We start from the raw sequence: 20335 nt of genomic DNA, 5'->3' as shown, positions 1-20335 counted from the left end.
TATATTTCTATATTTGCAGGTTTTACTTTTTTCTTTTACTTGTCTTAATCACTGGATTACAACAATGCTTGGATACAGCCTTAAAGGGCTTTAGTCGAACAAGTCGACCCCAGTAATCATTTTAAGTCTAGTACTTATTCTGTCTCTCTAAATTACAGGAACGTAAACAAACCAACATCGGTTATCAAACGTTGGAGGAGACAAACACACGCATACCACATATCAGACGGGCTTCCACACAGTTTCCGCTTACCAAATTCAGTCACACTATATTGATCAGCCTGGGGCTTTAGTAGAAGACACTCAAGGTGCCGCGCAGTGTGACTGAACCCAAAGCCATATGGTTGCATAGCGAGCTTCTTAACCACATAGGCATACCTAAGCCTATTGAGAATATTCGCTAATTAAAATTAAAAAAAAAAAATGTAAGGGCATCAAAATTCAGCTTAGGCACCAGTAACCCTCGGGTGGCCAGCCCCTAAGTGTTGAATATAATGTCTGAAAAGACGGTTGAAAAGCTGGACGAACTATGAAAATATTGGTGACGAGAGCAATGGGTGAGTAAATTAGTTAAGCCAGAGGTTACTTGGCCGGGAAGCGATTAATATAAAGGTCACCGTTGCTTATTTAATAACACAAAGTTAGTTTGAATGAAAATACCAGCCACAAAAATTCCTGTTTTATTTTTGCCTTAAATAATCATCACTGTGACAGTTATATTTTATCCCTTCCGGCTTGTAATATCTACTTTACTTTTGCTTCGAACCAGTTGATATTCCTTTCCCCTTAATACTCACCCTCCCTTACTAACTGTATGTGGTTCTAGATAATACAAACACCCACCACACACATTTACCACTTCAACCCACTGAAATCATGCTGTAATGTTGTAGCATCACCTCTACTACTTGCCCTCGCTGCCAAATATGCCCCTTACACTCCAGTAACATATCTTTGGATGGACGGCTGCTTTCTATTTTCCAACCTAATTTTCCATTTTTCTTTTCTAACTCTTTCTCCCACTTCTATTCGCTACCATTTTGTCCAAGCTTTTTTTATTTATTTTTTTCAGAGGAGAGGCACGTAGTTCTTCAAACTAATTTTGAATACGATATATCTAAGAAGGTGGTTATTCCAAGAGAAAGGGGGGGAGAGAGAGAGAGAGAGTGTGTGTGTGTAAGCTAGCAATTTAAATGTAAAAAGATAATTTTTTTTTCTGCTAGTTCATGCCAGTTCAGAATAATTAAGAATAATTACAGAGAATAGCATACAAACATTCACATATATAAGCACGAATATATTCACGCGCACGCGCGCATAAATATTTGCTTATACCCACACACACATACATATTTGTAGATATTCATATACACGAACTCACACACACATACATAAATATTTGCATATATTCACACAAATACATATGAATACTTGCTATGTTCACTCAAGGTTTCATGTCTAAATTTACGAACCTTAGAATATTCCCTAACATTTTTCATGAAGTCCCTCATAAAAAAAAGCAAAACAAAATGTAGGCAAAGGTAAAGACTATGCACACCACTAGGTTTATGGTTAGGATTAGGATTACGTCGAAAACGGGTGGTGTGCATATTCTTTACCTCCGCCCAAGATGTGATCATCTTTCTTAATCTTCGTAAATTATTAGACATATTTGTTTTTATATTCTTGAAAGTATTATTTTGAACCTCATATGTTTCAGTCTTTTTCAGTTGTAAGTCAAACAGAAAAAAACTTGGTGCTTGTGTTAAGATCTCCCATCTCCACCCAGCAGGATCATATACTATTATATAAATGACAGAAATTCGTTACTTTTGACCTAATGATTCAATACAAAAATTATAATTTCTTCACGAAGGTATTCAACAGAATCGGTGCAGTAATATTGCAAAAAGAAATCAATATTGAAAAATTAGACTATTTCTACAAATCCAAAAGGGCAATCAGTTGGCAGAAACGATAAAGAACTAGGAGAACTAGGCGGCGAGCTGGCTGGCAGAAACGTTAGCACGCCAGGCGAAATGCGTAGCCGTATTTCGTCTGCCGTTACGTTCTGAGTTCAAATTCCGCCGAGGTCGACTTTGCCTTTCTTCCTTTCGGGGTCGATTAAATAAGTACCAGTTACGCACTGAGGTCGACTTAATCCGTTTGTCTGTCCTTGTTTGTCCTCTCTGTGGGTAGTAAAGAAATAGGTATCTCTGCGAGTAATAAAGAAATAGGTATTTCGTCTGCCGCTGCGTTCTGAGTTCAAATTCCGCCGAGGTTGACTTTGCCTTTCATCCTTTCGGGGTCGATTAAATAAGTACCAGTTACGCACTGGGGTCGATATAATCGACTTAATCCGTTTGTCTGTCCTCTCTGTGTTTAGCCCCTTGAGGGTAGTAAAGAAATAGGTATTTCGTCTGCCGTTACGTTCTGAGTTCAAATTTCGCCGAGGTCGACTTTCATCCTTTCGGGGTCGATAAATTAAGTACTAGTTACGCACTGGGGTCGATCTAATCGTCTTAATCTCTTTGTTTGTCCCCTCTGTGTTTAGCCCCTTATGGGCAATAAAGAAATAAGAAACGACTATCGGTAACCCTAACCCTATTTTCAACTATCGGCAGTTTTGGTAGTTGGAATACATCTTTGAAATTGATCCTCAATGCACACTTCTTTTATCACTCGCACCTCTCTCATCAATATATCGAACGTAAAGATTAATTACCTAATCTTTTGAACTGTCTGCACCACATGGTATCTGTATCTTTAACCATATTCCGATTCTTCAAATTCTTTTGAGTTCTTCTATATTGAGAGGTTCAAAATTTTTCCAACCAAACCATGCCTTCCTACTGCACAAAGTCCTATTTCTCGCGTATCCTTTAGAACTTTAAATCAAGTAAATGATCAGAATTCCTTCGTTAGTCAAACGCTGACTAGCCCTAGAAGGAAATGTACTTCGTCTCTGACTATGCAAAACAGCTAAGTGGTCCTCCTTACTATGTTTCTCCACAAAAAGTAAAACTGTATCTTTAAAGAGGAAAAAAACGAGATTAAGAAAAAAAAAAAAAACAAGATAATAGAACGATTGTAAATAGTTTGTATAAACGTTCAAATGATAGGAGTGGGGCCTATGCAGCCATTTCATTTCTATTTTTATATAACATCTCATTTTCATTATATTTTTGTCCCCACTGTAGTGTTCCCTCTGTGTTGTGGTCGTAGTGCCAAAATAAAACGACATACTATGTCTTTGCACATCACTCAAACATCTAATACTCAGAGGCTCACTTGCAGATTTTCAACAGTCGAATTTACAAACACCTGGAAACACACCAATAAAGAGTTTGTCATAACACCTGAAAGATGACCACAATAAAAACAAATGATTTCTTCCTGCAATGTACTACAGGATTTTCTGCTCCCTTGCCAAAATTCTATACGTCGGTCATCAACTAAGATGGTTTTGTAACAAGTAGTCTTGCTATGTATACTGCTTGCTTCACATTACACAAAAAAATTGTCTCAAACATCTCCGTTTGTCTCAACATCAAGAACGCAATGCTAAAACGTCTTCGACCTGATAGAACAATGGTCCTTTCTAATACCCTTAAACAGTGTACTTCAGAGGTAGCATTTACCAAACAACCGTTATTTATCGAGATATATTGTAAGCTGTGCGATCTTGTTTGAGTCTGTCCCATTCTTATGAAGAGCAAACTCTCTTCTTCAACCAACTACAGCCTTGTTATTCTTATGTATAGCATCTAAAAGATGATGGAAACAAACATGCTCTTCGATCTGCTGAGGACTTACAATCATTGTACATCAGTGACAACACCCTCCTTCCACATAAACACTGCAAGATTAAGAACGGCAAAACTTCCGCCGAAATTTTCAAGGCGATATTACAGGCATATTATAGACCCATTACAAACCTTAGAAAGATGGATCCAAAGATTAGGCTTCCTTTTTAGGAACATATTATCTCAGCATTGGCTCAAGATTCACATAGGAATATTGGTCATATGTTTGCCATGGCGTTAGAACTAAGTGTAAAAACATACATAAAAAAGCTACAAATAATAGCTCATAGACATACTGTTTGTTTTCTGTTAAACCTCAATAATGTCTGCTTCTCTGAAATAATATCTGCACATCACACCCTCATAGTTTCAAAGTAATTCCCTCATCTCTTTACAATATCATGGGTCCTCCTTTCAGATATCACACTTAACACGTAACCTAATATTCCCCACAAACAACTAGAATTTTCGCATAGAAGCAGAGATCGATCATTTAACCGCATCTGTCTGCCTGAGAAGGCTTGTACAGATTATAGCTTCTGCACCTTTTTCCCCGATTAAAAAAGAAAAATCCTTTCCTCTCTTGCTTTAAATTCAAATTCCGCTTTGGTCGACTTTTTGTTATTCTCTTTCTTGAGGAATGGTTACAATATGTAAGACAAGTAATGAGATCAGTTGAATCGACTGTTATATTCTACCTCCAAAAATGTACCAATAAAAAAAATTATTATGACAAAAAAGTGTTTGAATAGTGATTCACTGTTTCCTTAGAACATTATTTTTTCACTCTTTCTTTATTAAATAACGGACAAGAACCAAATACGCTAGATTCTGTATTCCTCAAAGGAATTGAACTTATTGAACTGTAGTCCTAAAATGACTGAATGTTGCCGACAGCGTACAACCATCACCAGTTTATTCAGATACCGGATTCAACTCAATACATAAGTTTAATTTCATTATATGCCTTAAGGAAATCAAACAACATTTGAACTAAACAAGGTTAATTTAAATAAGTGAATGTTTTTCCACATCACATTCTTGTCCTCCACCACCTTTATTTTCACTATAACCGTCGACTTATAGCCCGAACCAATGGGGAAACTTCTATAGGGTGGATCGATTTACCAGAAATAGGAGTCAGATCTCCCTCAAATTACACCTTACCGCTCTGAAAAGAGCAAATCACACAATGTCGGAGAAATGGCTGGGTTGATAGTCATGGTTGGAATAACTTTAATCGTACGTACAAATTAGGGTTGCCTGGGATTAAATAACAATGTAGACAATTTATTTAAGATGTTTCAATATAGTTTAAAATGACGGTTATTTAAATGAGTAAATATTCTGAGTTTCCTCTCCCACATTACTTTAAATGAAAACACTTTCTTTGACTGTTTGTGTAACTAGATTCGGGTGAAAGACTAAAAAATAAATATATCTAACACCAGTTTTGTTGAGAAAGAGCCGTATACTGAGATTATTTCACTAGAAGCCACGTATTTGCATAACTCGTAAATGAAAAAAAAAAAAAAGCTGTTCCTATTGTTAAATGATGGAATCAAATTCATCTTTTAAGATATGTAAAACACTACATAAACATCGCCGCATGTGCGTATACGTCCCGTCTTCCCCCTCCTCCCTATTGAAACAAAGCAAGTGCTCGAACAATAATAACAGAACACTGACACTAAGACGTCTATACTATATTAAACAGAAAGCAAAACGTACACCGTTAATGTCGTAAAACCACTCTCTACTTGTATCATTAGAGTCGATTAAAACACTTTCTTATTTGACATTATCCTAAAAGTAATTTTTAAAAGATATTCATAGAATTCGATGAAGTTTATATGGGTTTTTGATTTGGCATAAAATATTTTCTTTTGTTTAAATGTTCACTGGCAGTCAGTATGTATTTATTGTAGGTGCTGTGATGTGTGTTATCAGTTTATGGTTAGAAGTAGAACGAGGCTGTCTACTGGAGACCAAGGTGGCTATTGCTTAAGCGCGGTGCACGCATCTAGCAACACACACACAAAAATAACAAGGCGACTTCAAATATATCACTTTCTTCCGATAAATGCGAGCTTGGAGAAATATTCGGATACTCGAGAAATTGAAAGACTTGAAACATTATAGAAGGAACATCGAATTTTGTCCATGCTTGTAATACAATAAGAGCTCGAGAGGTTTATACAGACAGTGTATATATATATATATGAAGTTGTCTGGATGTTTTTATATTTTTCTGTTTTTTTTTCACGAAGAGGAAAATCCTTCTCTGCGAAGCAAAGTTGACCACGCTGGAATTTAAAAAAACTAAAGCGAATTTCTGAAAAGTAGAAACAGAAGTTTTCAAATAAATCAAATCCTTTTTCATCTTCAGTTGGATTATGATTACAAGTTCTTTTCTCTTGATGATTCCCTAATGTATATAAACAAAATAGTATAAGTCTGCGTGCTTGGCGACTGTATTATACATGTGGTTGTATATGCATTTTTGAGGGACATGATTTTAGGCCCAGAATCTTCTATCTGTAGTTTGTCCTCCATGTCGGCAAACCCACCAGGTTTTGGTCAGTTTTCTAATAACAACTACATGCCTGGCATAGGCAACCCATGTGTTACCCAGTTTGTCTCTCCGACTTTCTTGAACTCATCTTCAGTTTCCACGGGGACTACTAACACAGTTTCTTCTGCTGTGTCTTCACCAATCCTATCTCCCCCTTCATCATCGCAGTTATTTTTAAATTATGGGGGACTTCCCTTTGCACAGCACATCCAGACTGGTTTCACATTTACTTCACCAACTCAGTCATATTCACTGATGGGATCGCCTTCTGGTGCAATGTTGCCCGGAGGGGTGACCGGTCCCCATTTACATCACTTGCACCATTATAATTCTCATATTGGTGGTGGAAATTCCTACCTCCATACTTCAACAGCAACGACCCCTAGCACAGCCCCAGGAGTTGGAGTCACCTGGCAACATACTGTACCGTCATCCATGCCATGGGTTCAAGCGAATTCCATTACACCTAATCCCGTTTGTTTCAGCGATGTTATGTCCTCCTCATCTATTCTCACTGGGTAAGCAACGTTTATTCTTTGTTTTGCCGAGCTCCCATGTATTTACATATTTATATGCTGCGACAAACTACTTACATTTCATAATATTGTCAACTATCTAATTGTTCTTGAAGATTTCCTGTATTATTGTTTTTGTTATAATAGTCTTTTTATTTATTTGTGCTAATAAATTTTCCTTTATGCCAGCCTCATAAACAGTCCATCACCGCAGCCACGACTAATTTATATAACAATCCACGAGGGATATCCTATAAGTGGTTGCGTCACATGCTCGAAATAACAGCCAAATGTATTTACTTCAAACCACTAAGGCTATCCCACTCAAAAAAGAAAGACATATTGGATAATGTAGTCTAAACTACACGATACCTAAAAAAAAAAAAAAAAAGTGAGATGGTGAGCTGACCCTTGTTGGAATAGTTTAATCATAACAGTTCAAGCACACACACACATAAAATTGATGGGACTTAACGGCCATTTTTGTTGTTGTCTGCAAGTTGATCAACAGTACCAAATTATATACACGTATATGCAAGTATTTAGGAATGCATATAAATATCCATATTAAAGAGTATTTATGCTTTCATATATGTTTATATACACGTACATATATAAATATATTTACACAATTTTTTTTAATATGTATATATGATGCATATATTTGCACTTATTTACCCCTTCCCCTACATGTTTGTGTGTATATATAACAACCAGACATACATGATACATGACTTGTAGTTGACTAACTCCAAGTGGACGTTGTTCAGCAACTAGCCATGACCATCTTTATAATTTTAAGAATATCAAGTAGTGTATCAACCAATGTTTTCTAGTATGATAGACAGTTGAGGTACATTTGCCTGCTATTTCTAACATTTCCATTCATAATTACAAAGTTTGGATGATGTTGTTTACAGAAAGTTAGAAGTAAACTTTTTTTTCTATAATGAAGAAATCCTGTTTCTCGAGTTTAACTTTAAGAAAGACATCTTTAATATTGAAATAAGTTTATATTTTAATTACGTGTCTATTCATACGTGTCTATTCATAATTGAAATGGATTTATCAAGTGTTGTTGACATTGTAAGAATGAAGAAAAAAAATTTGTGGACATTATATACATTTATGTATATATGTATGTCTATGCGTATGTACCTATATCTTATCTTTTCTATCAAGACAGTTGCATAAGAGTAGAAATTCTAAAGTTTGGAGTCTGTAAGAACGGAAAAGGAATAGTTTCTAATAATAGTTGTAAGACTCGGAATCTGGATGCAAATGTCAAGAGATCTTGCATGAATTACAGGAAATAACATGGGTAAACTTTGCAGAGGAGACAAAATGAAAAATATGGCATCGGTTGAAGAATAAATAAGAAGGTAGATTTGAGTAAATAAAGAATTTTCCAGAATTTTAGCAGTTTCTTTGGAACAGCTAAAATAAAAATTATTATGAATAAACTTCAACTGAAAATTTGCCATTGAAAAGGTTTTTGAAGAAAATATGTAATTTCCTTTTTGTTCACGTTAATTTAGCACGTGGCATAATATCCCGGTAAACTGAAGATTTGGCTGAGAAATAAAGTTATAGAAAAGACTGTTTCACTTCTACACATTGACTACATATATATAAATGTCTATATTTTTAAATTATACAAAATTAAATCGGTTATTTAGTGAAATATTTCTGTAACTTCTTCCGGATTTAATTTACTCGTAATATTATTGTTATTATTATTATTAGCAGCAGCAGCTCATGTTTTAGTCTAGTGGGTTACGGTATTTTGGCTGATTTATTTCATATTTTGATTCGTTTAAACCGTTGTGGAATTACTTGGTAGAGGTTCTACAAATAAAAGGACTATTTGTAGCGATTTTATGTTTATTTACGGGACTTTTGGTCCTAAGCTATTTTAAAATTATCAATTGTGAATTTCAAATTAAACGTTCAGATTTCATATCTCGGATATAAGTAAATAACCCCCCATAATAATAATAATAATAATAAAACCCCTGGTGTTTGTATTTAATTTTCGAGTTACGTTTTACCACTTATATTTGAATCCATATCTAAGTATATTTGATAATTACTAATTAAATGATTTCATTTCGTTTTTTTTTTTGTTTTGTTTGTTTTTGTTTTTCTTTTCTCTTTGGAAATGCCAGATAACAACAGTGCTGCTCTTTTGACATTCTGTTTCTTATTGGGGAAGTAGAACTGAAGAAAAAGATAAAATCCGAACAAGTTGTCTGAATTTATATCATAGTAGTAACTGTTGTTCACGTATCCATGATAAGGTTAGACTTGCTGGACGGCTGTCTGAGCGATATATAAAAATTATTTTGCTGTAAAATTTCTGTAAATTAAGCTGTTATACTCTTATAATACTGAAAAATACCCAACATCATAGTATTTTTCAGTTATAGCTTATATTTAAAACCTTCACCCTAAATAATATTGCTGCTAACGTGTGAATTTGATCCTTTAAATAGTGGATTTCAATAAACTCTGATTAATGTTCAGGTGAATTAGTCAATTTGTGTCAGTGGGTATAAAAGTATCTGACTCATTAAAATTTCTGACTATATTTTATAGAAACAAAGGCCTGTTATTTACATTATTAGATGGATATTTTACTGTAAAGTCTTGCTATACATTAAAATCTGCTGATAAAGGAAGTTTTATAATGTTAACACCATTTTATATATATAGATTGACAATATATGTTCTTCGAGATCCAGTTCCAAACAAAGATGTTTTTTTAATTATTTTTTTTTATAAAACCAAAACAGTGCAAGTTGATGGTTTGTATTTTTACTTTGTATTTCTATATTTTGGTGCTAGGACCTCTTCTGGAAATCTTTGGAGAAGTCAGCTTACAAGCACCATTTATCTAAAGAAGGAAGGGATCCTAACACTGAAATATTGAAATACAAGTTAAAAGTACAAACTGTCGATTTGTATTATTTCTTATAACTTGTATTGTTTTAGTTTTATAAAAACAAAATTAAAAGCATTTATTTATCAGACAGTATTTCATGCTAACTATACTATTTAATACACACACACAGACAAAGGTTAAAATTTTTTAATTTGAACCTCTTTCTTAGCTGTCTTCATTTAAATATAATTTCATTTATGTTGGATATATAAAGTCAAAATCGTTTTTATTAACCTAAATTCTTTCGTATCCTAAAACAAAGTTGTGTGTTATGAATTGGCACTTTTCCTTTATTTTTGTGTCTGCCTTTTGGCTATCAACTAATAGATCCTTGATAAATTGAAAAATATAACCTAACAGAACAGGGCCTTTGTAAAAATTGATTTGTGTGTATTGTTGGAAGAGTTGTATTTTGGATTGTCTGCCTATTTGGATCTGATGAAAAAGTGTTAGCAGTAAAGAAATTTAGACTGAGCCAAAGAGTTAAGCACCCAGTTCATAGACATTAATTCTAAGGTTTGATTTTTAGGAATATGCGATCAATAATTCAGTGTTAACCTCAATGCCATTTTTTTAAATGGAATATTTAACAACTTGTCATGATGGAGATGTCAATAACTATTAAAAGGCTGTCAACTTAATTAGCACCAGCTGTTTGTCTGTCTGTCTCTCTCTCCCCTTCTCTCTCTCTCTCCCCTTCTCTCTCTCATATATATCATCATTTAACATCCGTTATCTATGCTAGAATGGGGTGGACAGTTTGACAGGAGCTGACTAGCTGAGGGGCTATTCAAGCTCCCTGTCTGTTTTGGTATGGCTGGATGAACTTCCTAATGCCAGCCACTTTACAGAGTGTACTGGGTGCTTTTATGCAACACTGGCATGGGTGTTTTTTATGTGGTACCAGCACTTATGAGCCTGCAAGATTAGGGATGTTTAGCTGGGGAAGACTACAGTGGATATATATGTCGTCCCACCTATGCTAGCATGGAACATGGAGTTTAAATGATGATGATTATAAAGTGACACCCCATTCTTGACATATTGGATGTTTTAGTTCTCTTTTAAAGCTGCTAGGTGTAGTATATCTCTGTACATTTAAACTCTACACAACTTAAATGAAACTGTACTGCCATTTTTTTTAAAGAATGGTCTATCATTCTTTCAGGAATTTCCAATTACCATTGATCACCATCATCATTTGGCATCTGTGTTCCAAACTAGCATGGGCTTGACTGTTTTGATGATCCAATGGCTCAAGGATTGCATTATTGTGTGCCATAGTCTTGCTCTTGCATGGTTTCAATGGATGGATACTTTTCCTAATACCTGCAACCACTTTACAATATGCAGTAGATGCTTTTTTTTTTTTTTTTTCATGCCACCAGCACTAATGAGGTGGCCATACAGCTTGTAATACTATGAACCCATTGATAATCAGCTTTAATGCTAGAAGAGGAAATAAAGCTTGAGAGGCGGGCTTTAATCCTTCATCCCCTAGCATAAACGGTATTACATATTATTTCTATGGCTTGATTCTCTTCCTATCATCAACCACCTTACAGTATGTACTGGGTGCATTTAATCTTAGCACTAGAGAACTTACAATGTTCCTGATAAGACTGAACAGTCCTACATTCTCTTCTTTCTGTGATCTGAATGAGAGGATTGTCTCATCCTTGGCAAGACTAAAGAGACACCTCTCTTTTCTTTGTTGTTTCTGCATTCGTCCTTTTTGTTTTGCACACAACTGAATGAGAAGAGAGTGAGAGATAAGTGTTTTAAAGAGCGGTAGACAGGTTATGATTATTGGTAAGGAGCTTGTATAGAAACAGTATGAGTGGTGTGGTGGTGGTAGGAGTGTGAGAAGAATAACTATGGAAAGACCAAGATGATGCAGTTTAATGTTGCAATCCAATGTTTCAACTTCATCAGAGAGTAGAAGTGTGGACAGACAATTTTTCTTATGTTGGCAGTGTGATAAGTTGTCAAAGGAATGTGTGTGCAAATGTGATGAGAAACAGTTGTCCTGCCAAGAAGGTTTGGTCATACAGTGCAATACTTCTCTGAATGGTTTTGCATGATAATGAACTATGGAAAATGTCAGACATTCTACTAATGAAACCTGTAGAAAAATCCTCAAAGTTACTTGGTGAAATAGAATTGCAAGTGAAGAAATTTTTCTTCAAAGCTTATTCCAGCTGCTGTGAAACCTCCTAGTACTGAGTTGATTTCACGTTGTGGGGGTTATATTTTGTGCTTATCAGCCATTCTGCAAGCAGTGATGACAACGATATGGACATTAAAAAATGGCCAGTCAAGGAACACCTGATACCAGATATTTCATAAAGATCTCAAATGGTTGAGAACCATTTGAACAGGAGCAAAAAAGAACTGGCAGATTCCAGTCTTATTGCTTGTTGCCTTATGTATCTCAATAAATGGGAGGAAGTAAGTCAAATGTGAGAGAGTGTAATGGATAAAAATGATGATGGGTGATGTTAAGAGTGGAGGTGATGGGTGAGAGGAGAGGAAGTAATGAGTGTGAGAGTGATTTAATACAGAAATCCAATGCAGTGCTGTTCCTTGTTACGTGAGTAATGTGATGGGAGGTGTGAAAGAGTAATGAAGTGGGGGGAATGATATGTATTCAGATGTATCTGTATATCTATATATATTTATATATTTATTCCATTATTAGTTTCAGCCAGAGGCTGTGGCCATCCTGGGGCAATGGAAATGATCCAAATATAGATTGCATCTCCATCCTTGTTTCAATGATTCCCCCCCCCCATACTTACTTGGAACAATTAGCCACTTTGCTGGTGGGATTCACCTTGGAATTTGTCTTCACCATTTAGTCCTATGTTTTCCTTGATCTCTTTCTCTCTTCTACATGTTCTATTCTCTTGGAGTGTCCAACACTTCTTTATACCTCTGTTATTACCCTCACACGTCACATATCTATACAGGCACAATCTCTCTTGCACACTACATCTGATTCCTCTTATACCTATTTTTTCTTTGTGCTGTTGTTCATACACATTAACATTACACATCCAATTGAGTATGTTCAACCTTGTTTCTTTTCAATATTTCAGTATGGAAGAACAAAAATACTGCAACTAAATACAGTTCATAAAGTATCTATTTTTTGCTATTCTTCTCACCCTTTCCTGATATACATACAGAAAGAAGATATTCACAAGCATACATGATGAATGTCTGGGCAGTTTCTGTCCCAAGTTTCATGCAAAAGATGTGGGCAGTGTGATAAGTTGTCATAAGTACATAGAAAATGGTGTGAACAGCAGGATTGTCAAAGGAGTGTATGTGTTTTTGTGGCAATGAGAAGCAGTTTGGTTACATCGTGCAATAGTTCTCTGAATGGTTCTGTATGGCAATGAAATATGGAAAATATTGGGTCAGTCTGAGACTGTAGCAGAAGAATAATGCTTGCTAGAGTTGCTACACAGTTGAATCAAACTCAAGAGTTGGATGGTTGTTGAAGCAACTTGTTATATACAGCCATATATACATCAACTGATATTTTTCACGTCACTTCTTTTAAAATATTGTACATCCTTGTTCTCAATATTCAATTTGTCCATTGTATATTATTGCAAGACTTAAGTACATATACAGGGCAAGCTAGTGAAAGGTCTGACTTGGTATAAAGCAACATATGTTAGACTTGTTTTCAAGCATAATCTTTCATGCAGAGATAGAAACACTTCATCAAGAGAACTGACAGATCTTTGAATATTTAGCATTTCAAACTTTAGATACATTATGGTGTAATGTTTGTTGTGGTGATATTTGATTGTATCTTGCCAGTGTCAAAATTTGCTTTCGTCCTTTTTATGGTCAGATTAGCAGTCTAGAGTGGTATGGAATTGCTGTAGTATCTGATGGTCTGAATTGCAATGTTCATTGTGTCTCTTTTGTATTCTGAGTTCTATCACCCTGTTTAATGTCACCACATGATCCTTGGGGAACTTCAGAAGAATTCACTGTTACTAGCATTTGGGCCATATGTCCAGTTTGAGGATTCCTTGCTCCCTTCAGATAGAACTTGAAACTGTTCAGTAACTGAATGTTTCTATCACTCCATCCTTCATCACACATGTTTCTATTGCTATCATTTATGCATCCCACTCAATAAAGAGGCTGGCAATTGAACAGAGATGTGGAATTGTGAGATCCCTTTTGTCATGTTGAGGGCATGACCACTTCTCTAATGCTGGTGTCATGAAAAATAATAATGTAGAGTAGTTGGCACCCAGCTGTAGAAACCAACCCCAAAACGAAACCCAGTCCCGCTTGAACAACCAAATTTCAACGTTGGTAGACTCAACAGGCGTATCGATTGAGGACCCTTATCAACAAAGTCAATTATTTGCTGAGGCTTTTTCAACTATTTTCAAAAAAGATGATGGTCGTGAACCCCCTCCATTTGATAGATCAGTACCTCCAATGCTTCGATTGGTCATCACGCGGGACGAAGTCGAATGCGTTATTCAAGGCCTCGATGACAACAAGGGTCATGGCCCTGACGGCATACACCCACGGGTTATCAAAGCGTTGGCGACGGGTGTTATACCTGCGGACTGGAGAACAGCGATAATCTGCCCAATTTTCAAGAATGGGAGCTGCAAAGACCCGCTTAACTACCGACCGGTTTCCGTTACATCAATAATCAGCAAGATGTTCGAAACCATCCTTAAGAAAAGTATGATACTCCACCTCCAAAACACAGCCTCTATCTCTGATTCCCAAAACAGCTTTGTGCCGAAGAGATCATGCTTGACCAACTTACTGGTAATGGAAGAATTGGTGACGCGCATCCTCAATGATATTGATGCTGTTGACATCGTTTTATTGGACTTTGCCAAAGCTTTTGACTCGGTAAACCACCGCCTATTACTTGTCAAGCTTCAAGCATATAATTTCCATCCGGATATTGTACGATGAGTTGGTGCCTTCCTCTCAGATCGCTCCTTCCAAGTCGAAGTTAATGGTTTGCGGTCCGACGTCTCCAGTGCGAGCAGTGTTGTGCCTCAAGGTTCAGTGCTTGGGCCCTTATTGTTCTTAGTCTTCATAAATGACTTGCCCGACGACCTCATGCAACACACCCTTCTATTTGCCAACGATGTCAAACTGGTCGCTCCTCGTGGTGATATAGAGGATCTTCGTCGATGCCTCCACCAAATTTGGAGATGGTCTAACGAATGGGACCTGTGTCTGAACGTGTCAAAGTGCTGTCATCTGCCTGTTGGCTCTCCTCCTGCAACTCAACTTGATTTCGAGCCGGGTCGTCTGCTGCTGGAGAGGACCGATCAGGTAAAGGACCTGGATATCTTGGTGGATTCCTCCTTTTCGCCTTCAGCCCATTGCGTCCATGCTGCCAACTAAGCACGCGGAGTTCTGTTCTTGATTCGACGGTCATTCTGAATGCTCACAGCAGCCATATTCCTACCGCTCTATGTCACGCTGGTGAGACCTATATTGGAGTACGGGATTCAAGCCTCTTCTCTTTATCTCCTCAAAGACATACAGCATCTCGAAAGAGTCCAGAAGCTGGCTACCCGCATGGTTCTTGGTCTCAAGAATTTGTCTTATGAAGAAAGGTTGAAGATGCTCGACCTTTATTCTCTAGAAAAACGCCGACGCCGTGGTGATCTCATTCTCGCTCACAACATCATAAGCGGAAAGTGTAACCACTCGAAAGAGCTGTTCTTCACTCCTGCTCAAGAGCGTCGGCTGCGGGGTCATTCTGAAAAGCTCTATCTGCGATGATTTCATCTAAATCGAAGGAGAGGGGCTTTCTCCGTCCTGGTTGCGGATCCGTGGAATAAGCTGCCGGACCAGATGGTGAAGATGCCGACGACCGCTTGGTTCAAAGTCTCCCTTGACCACATGTGACCTGAACTCTTTACATGAACACCACCCTGTACATAACTCCATGTCCCCCTACATGGCCTTGCTTTTTGCTTTTTGAGCCAAAAAATTAACTAACTAACTAACTACTCCCTTCAATCCATTTATGTGAGCAGTACCCCTGAATATGTGCTCACTTCAAATGGGGTTACCATCCAGCCAACATCAACATGGAAAGCAGGTGTAAAATGATTGATGTATGTGTGTGTGTACACACACATGTGAGCACGTAAATGCGAAACAAGGTAGAATAAAAAGTAGTGTTTGTTCAAGCTGATAAATTTCAGTGTCTGATCAGTTATGGGAAACTAACAGTTTGTAGAATTTCTCGGCTTCAATATAACACTATACCTGTCATTATATGTACTGTAAAAAACCACGTAGTTTACTCATTTTTTGCACAAAAATAAAAATAAACTTTAGGGGTGCATAAATTACATTGAGTAGATTGTTTCCAGACTTGTTTTAGAAAATTTTTTTGTTGAAATATGACGTACAAAACATGAACATTCATACCAGAAGTTGACTCAGTTAATGTCAGAATAGATTTGTACAGAAAAAATATGGGTTTAAATATAATGAAGTTGACTTTTATACTGGATGGTATAATGCTTTTTTTTTTTGTATGAATTTACTAAAACCAAATGGTCAACTACTTTTCGAAGTCTGACGTTCGTGCTGGTAAACACGGTCCAGGCCATATTTTACTTGGTTGAGTGAAGTGTCATCCAAGCTGATGTTTATTGGTAATTAAACATAATTTGCAACACCTGTGAGTATTTATCAGCTTTGTTTTTGCTGATAATTCTTGACAACTTTTCCTGTGATCGTAATTTGAGATTTAGCAGTATGTTAAAGATCAGACATAATCTCTTGTGGGCAAGAAATGTAAAATAAAGTTTATTATAAACAACACAAACACTTTGTAATTCAATAGCTTATAATGTGATACCTATTAAACAGAAGTTATTTTTATTTGGTGAAAATTTAATAAAATCTAATCATAAGTAAATGAAATTATACTAAATACAACTAAACTGAAAACCTTTTTTTTCCCTGGCCATATTGGCCGTGCTGAAAACTTTTGGGTGTGAATTTTACATGAGTAGAAGCTTTTTTTTTTTTTTTTTTTTTTTTAAACAATTTTCATCCTGAAAATCGCCTGCATAAATTTCACAGGTGTGCAAATTACATGGGTTTTTATGGTATATAATTTTTATTAGTTGTAGAGCTACATAAGTGATTCAAAAGCTGAGAGTTTAGTGTAAAGTATTTATCAACTAGGTAAGTGGTATGCATAAAGCTGTAATTCTTTGACTATTAACCTTACAACCAATAAATAAATTTGCTCCACTTGGTGTACTGAATTCTATTTCCTCTATTTGTAGCACTTAACCCATCTGTTTGTCTAAACATGTATGCACTGCAGTGTCATGTATCCATGAAGCCAGCAGACTGCAGTGCTATGCACATATGCAAACCACAAATGACAGACGTGCAACATTACACCTTACTGTGTGTTATGTACACAAAAGACAGCAGACTGCTGTTTCTTGCACACTGAAGCCAGTTGACTGCAGTGTCATACTTAATTCAAACCATCTGCAGGCTGTAGTGCTAAGCATACATGCAAGCCAACTGCAATGTCATGCACACACTCAAGTCTCCTACAACTCTGCACTGCCTACGTTAAGGACTATAGGAGGTTTAAGCATGTGTATAACAGTAAACTGTTGTACCATGTAGTCAATCAGGGCTCCTACAGGTTCCAGTGTCTTCACATGAATATTGGAATGATTTAGTTTGGCATGGTTGTTCTTGTCTGTTGTTGTTAGTTAGCCATGGGTCAGTATTGATATGATACATCTGTATTTTATTCAGAGAAAGTATATCTTTAGCTATATTATGTAATGTATTTTTGAGGGAAATTTGGCTGTTTTTTCTCACAAGTTGGATGACAGTGTGCAAATTTGTATGCTTAGAATATTCTTTTAGCCATGAGTAGGCTCTGATCCATAAGCCTTATAAAAAAAATTCTCCGACCATGACTATCGCACTTGTTAAAAATATCTATAACTGCAACATGTTATTGTGTGATGGTTTTGGAATTTTGCCTTCTAACGAGTTAAATAACCATTAAGTTGTCCTCATTAACTCAAATATATCCTTTTATCTTTTTACTTGTTTCAGTTATTGAACTGCAGTCATGCTGAGGCACTGCTTTGAAGGGTTAAATTAAACAAATTAACCCCAGTACTTATTTTTTATATCAGGTTTCTTTGCCAAATTGCCAAGGTATGGAAACATAGATAAACACACACACACACACGTGATGAACTTCCACACAGTTTTCATCTACCAAATTCACTCAGAAGGCATTGGTTGTCTTGAGGCTATAGCATAAGATAACTTGCCTAAGTGCTGCAAAGTGGGACTGAACCAAAAAAAGCCATGTGCTTGCAAAACATACTTCTTAACCATACAGTCATGCCTGCACCTCGAGGACTGTACCAAGCTCCACTGTCTGTTTTGGCATTACTTTTATGGCAGGATGCCCTATCTAACACCAACTATGTTACAGTGTAGACTGGATGCTTTTTATGTGGTACCAACACTAACAAGATCTGCTTAGGCATGGTTTTTACTGTTGGATGCCCTTCCCACACCATCCACTTTACAGACGGACTGGGTGTTTTTTTAAGTGATACCAACACTGGTGAGGTCTGCTTTGGCATGGTTTTTATGGTTAGATGCCCTTAGTATTGAAGTGGTTTTGTGTCAGTTGAGAGGTTTAAGTATGACAGGGACAGAAGCTGGTATCTTGCTGTAGAAGAAATACATGTTTACCCCTAGTTGAAAGGAGAGAGAACAAGAGAGGTGGTGGTGATATTGTGCTATAGTTTCTTGTCTCTTACACCCAGCAATATTGGCAGATGTTTGGCTGTTATTAATATAGCATGAGGTTCAATAACTGTGAAGCTAGCATGTTGAATTGTTGGTCATTTAATGGTAAGTTAAGTCATTCATGTACTCTCAAAGATCCATTCTCACTGTAAGTCACAGCTTCCATTCTTGCTTCATGGTCAAGGTGTTTATATTATCTTTTCAAAAGCAAACAAACTACAGACCACTATATGAAAGCATCTATGACCAAGTAATGCTTTATTTCTTTTAAATGGCTGTATAGTTTCAAGTATATTTACTACCCTCTCTGCCTATAACCTGGTAGAACATCCAGCTGAAGGGAGAAAGTACTGCATCAGCACTTGGATGGTACTCATTTTCAACTGAGTACACTGTACCAATGTAAAATGAAGTGCCTTACTCAAGGACACAGTATGCTGCCCAACCTGGGAATTGAATCCATAATCTTATTACAGATACAGCATGGTAACCACTAAGCCATAGTAAAAATAAGTTCATCAGAAAAGAAAAGTTGCTCCTATGCAAAGACAGGGACATTTTCTAAGTTATGTAAACATGTTTTGTTTTATAAAGCTTTTCATTTTTAATACTAACAGTAACAAGATATACTATTGGTAGTATTAAACATTATTCTCACTGAAATAAATGCTTAATGCTAATACCATCATCATTTAATGTCTTGTTTCATGCTGGCATGGGTTGGGTGGTTTGGCAGGATCCGATTGGCCCAAAGACTGCAGTGTACTTCAGTGTCTGCTTTGACATGGTTTCTATGGTTGGATGCACTTCCTAATACCAACTACTCAGCAGTTTGTACTGAGTGTTTTTTTTTTCCTGCCACCAGCAAATGGTAAAGTTAGGATGTAGCTTGCAAGATTATGAACCCTGAGCAGAAGGGGGAAACTTTATGCATGGAGAATAAAGAGTATAGAGGGATAAAGAACAAAGTAAAAGGGCCAGAGCAGAACAGGTTTCTTGCTGTAGAGGAGTGACATGACTATTCACATTTCTATATTTTAGAGATGAGATATTCTGTACATTATTTATATTATTTACATTGGATGGATATGTGTCCCCATCTTGTTTGTTGTTACCGCAATGTTGTACTGGGTGTGTTTTTTTTTTCATCATGCCACCAGCAGTTGGTGAAGTTACAATGTAGCTTGTAAGATTATGAACCCTGAGCAGGTGCAGGAACTTTGTGCTTGGAGAATAAAGAGTATAGGGGGGTCAAGTATGAAGGGAAAGGGCCAGAGTAGAACAGGTTTCTTGCTGTAGAGGAGTGACTCTTGCAGAGAGTAAATCAGCTGAAACATTGTGGTAACAATAAACAAGATGAGGATACATATCCATTCAATGTAAATAATGTATGACTATTTACATTTTAGAAGAGAGGTGGTGGCGTGGGAACTGGAAAGTAATATAAATAGTGATGAAGTGTCAGGGCGGGGCAGCAGTGCCAGGAATGAGTGGGTGAAATAAGAGATATCTGGCAGCAGAATGGAAATGATGAATACTAACATTGAGATTTATTTTTTGGTAACAGTATTCATTAACCTCATTGACATTAATGTTTAAGGCTAACATTTAGTAGTTATAGTATATGTGGCATTAGACATTAATCTTAGTG

General features: G+C 36.5%; 1 protein-coding gene across 2 annotated transcripts in view; it reads left to right on the top strand.

The window, feature by feature from the left end:
- Positions 1-5731: 5731 nt before the first annotated feature.
- LOC115222625 overlaps positions 5732-20335 on the top strand; it is a 31805-nt gene continuing 17201 nt past the window's right edge. Inside the window, exon 1 of one of the 2 annotated variants that reach the window (XM_029792929.2) lies at positions 5732-6899. In XM_029792929.2, coding sequence (XP_029648789.1) covers positions 6319-6899 — 581 coding nt within the window. In that variant the 5' untranslated portion in view covers positions 5732-6318. Of the gene's footprint in view, positions 6900-12957; positions 12984-20335 lie in introns of those variants that run through there. The other variant, XM_036511560.1, reaches the window with a different exon arrangement.

Source organism: Octopus sinensis, linkage group LG20, assembly GCF_006345805.1.
Source record: "Octopus sinensis linkage group LG20, ASM634580v1, whole genome shotgun sequence".
NCBI classification, from domain to species: domain Eukaryota; kingdom Metazoa; phylum Mollusca; class Cephalopoda; order Octopoda; family Octopodidae; genus Octopus; species Octopus sinensis.
The sequence above is the reverse complement of the archived record's forward strand: the minus strand, read 5'-3'. Positions and strand labels throughout refer to the sequence as shown.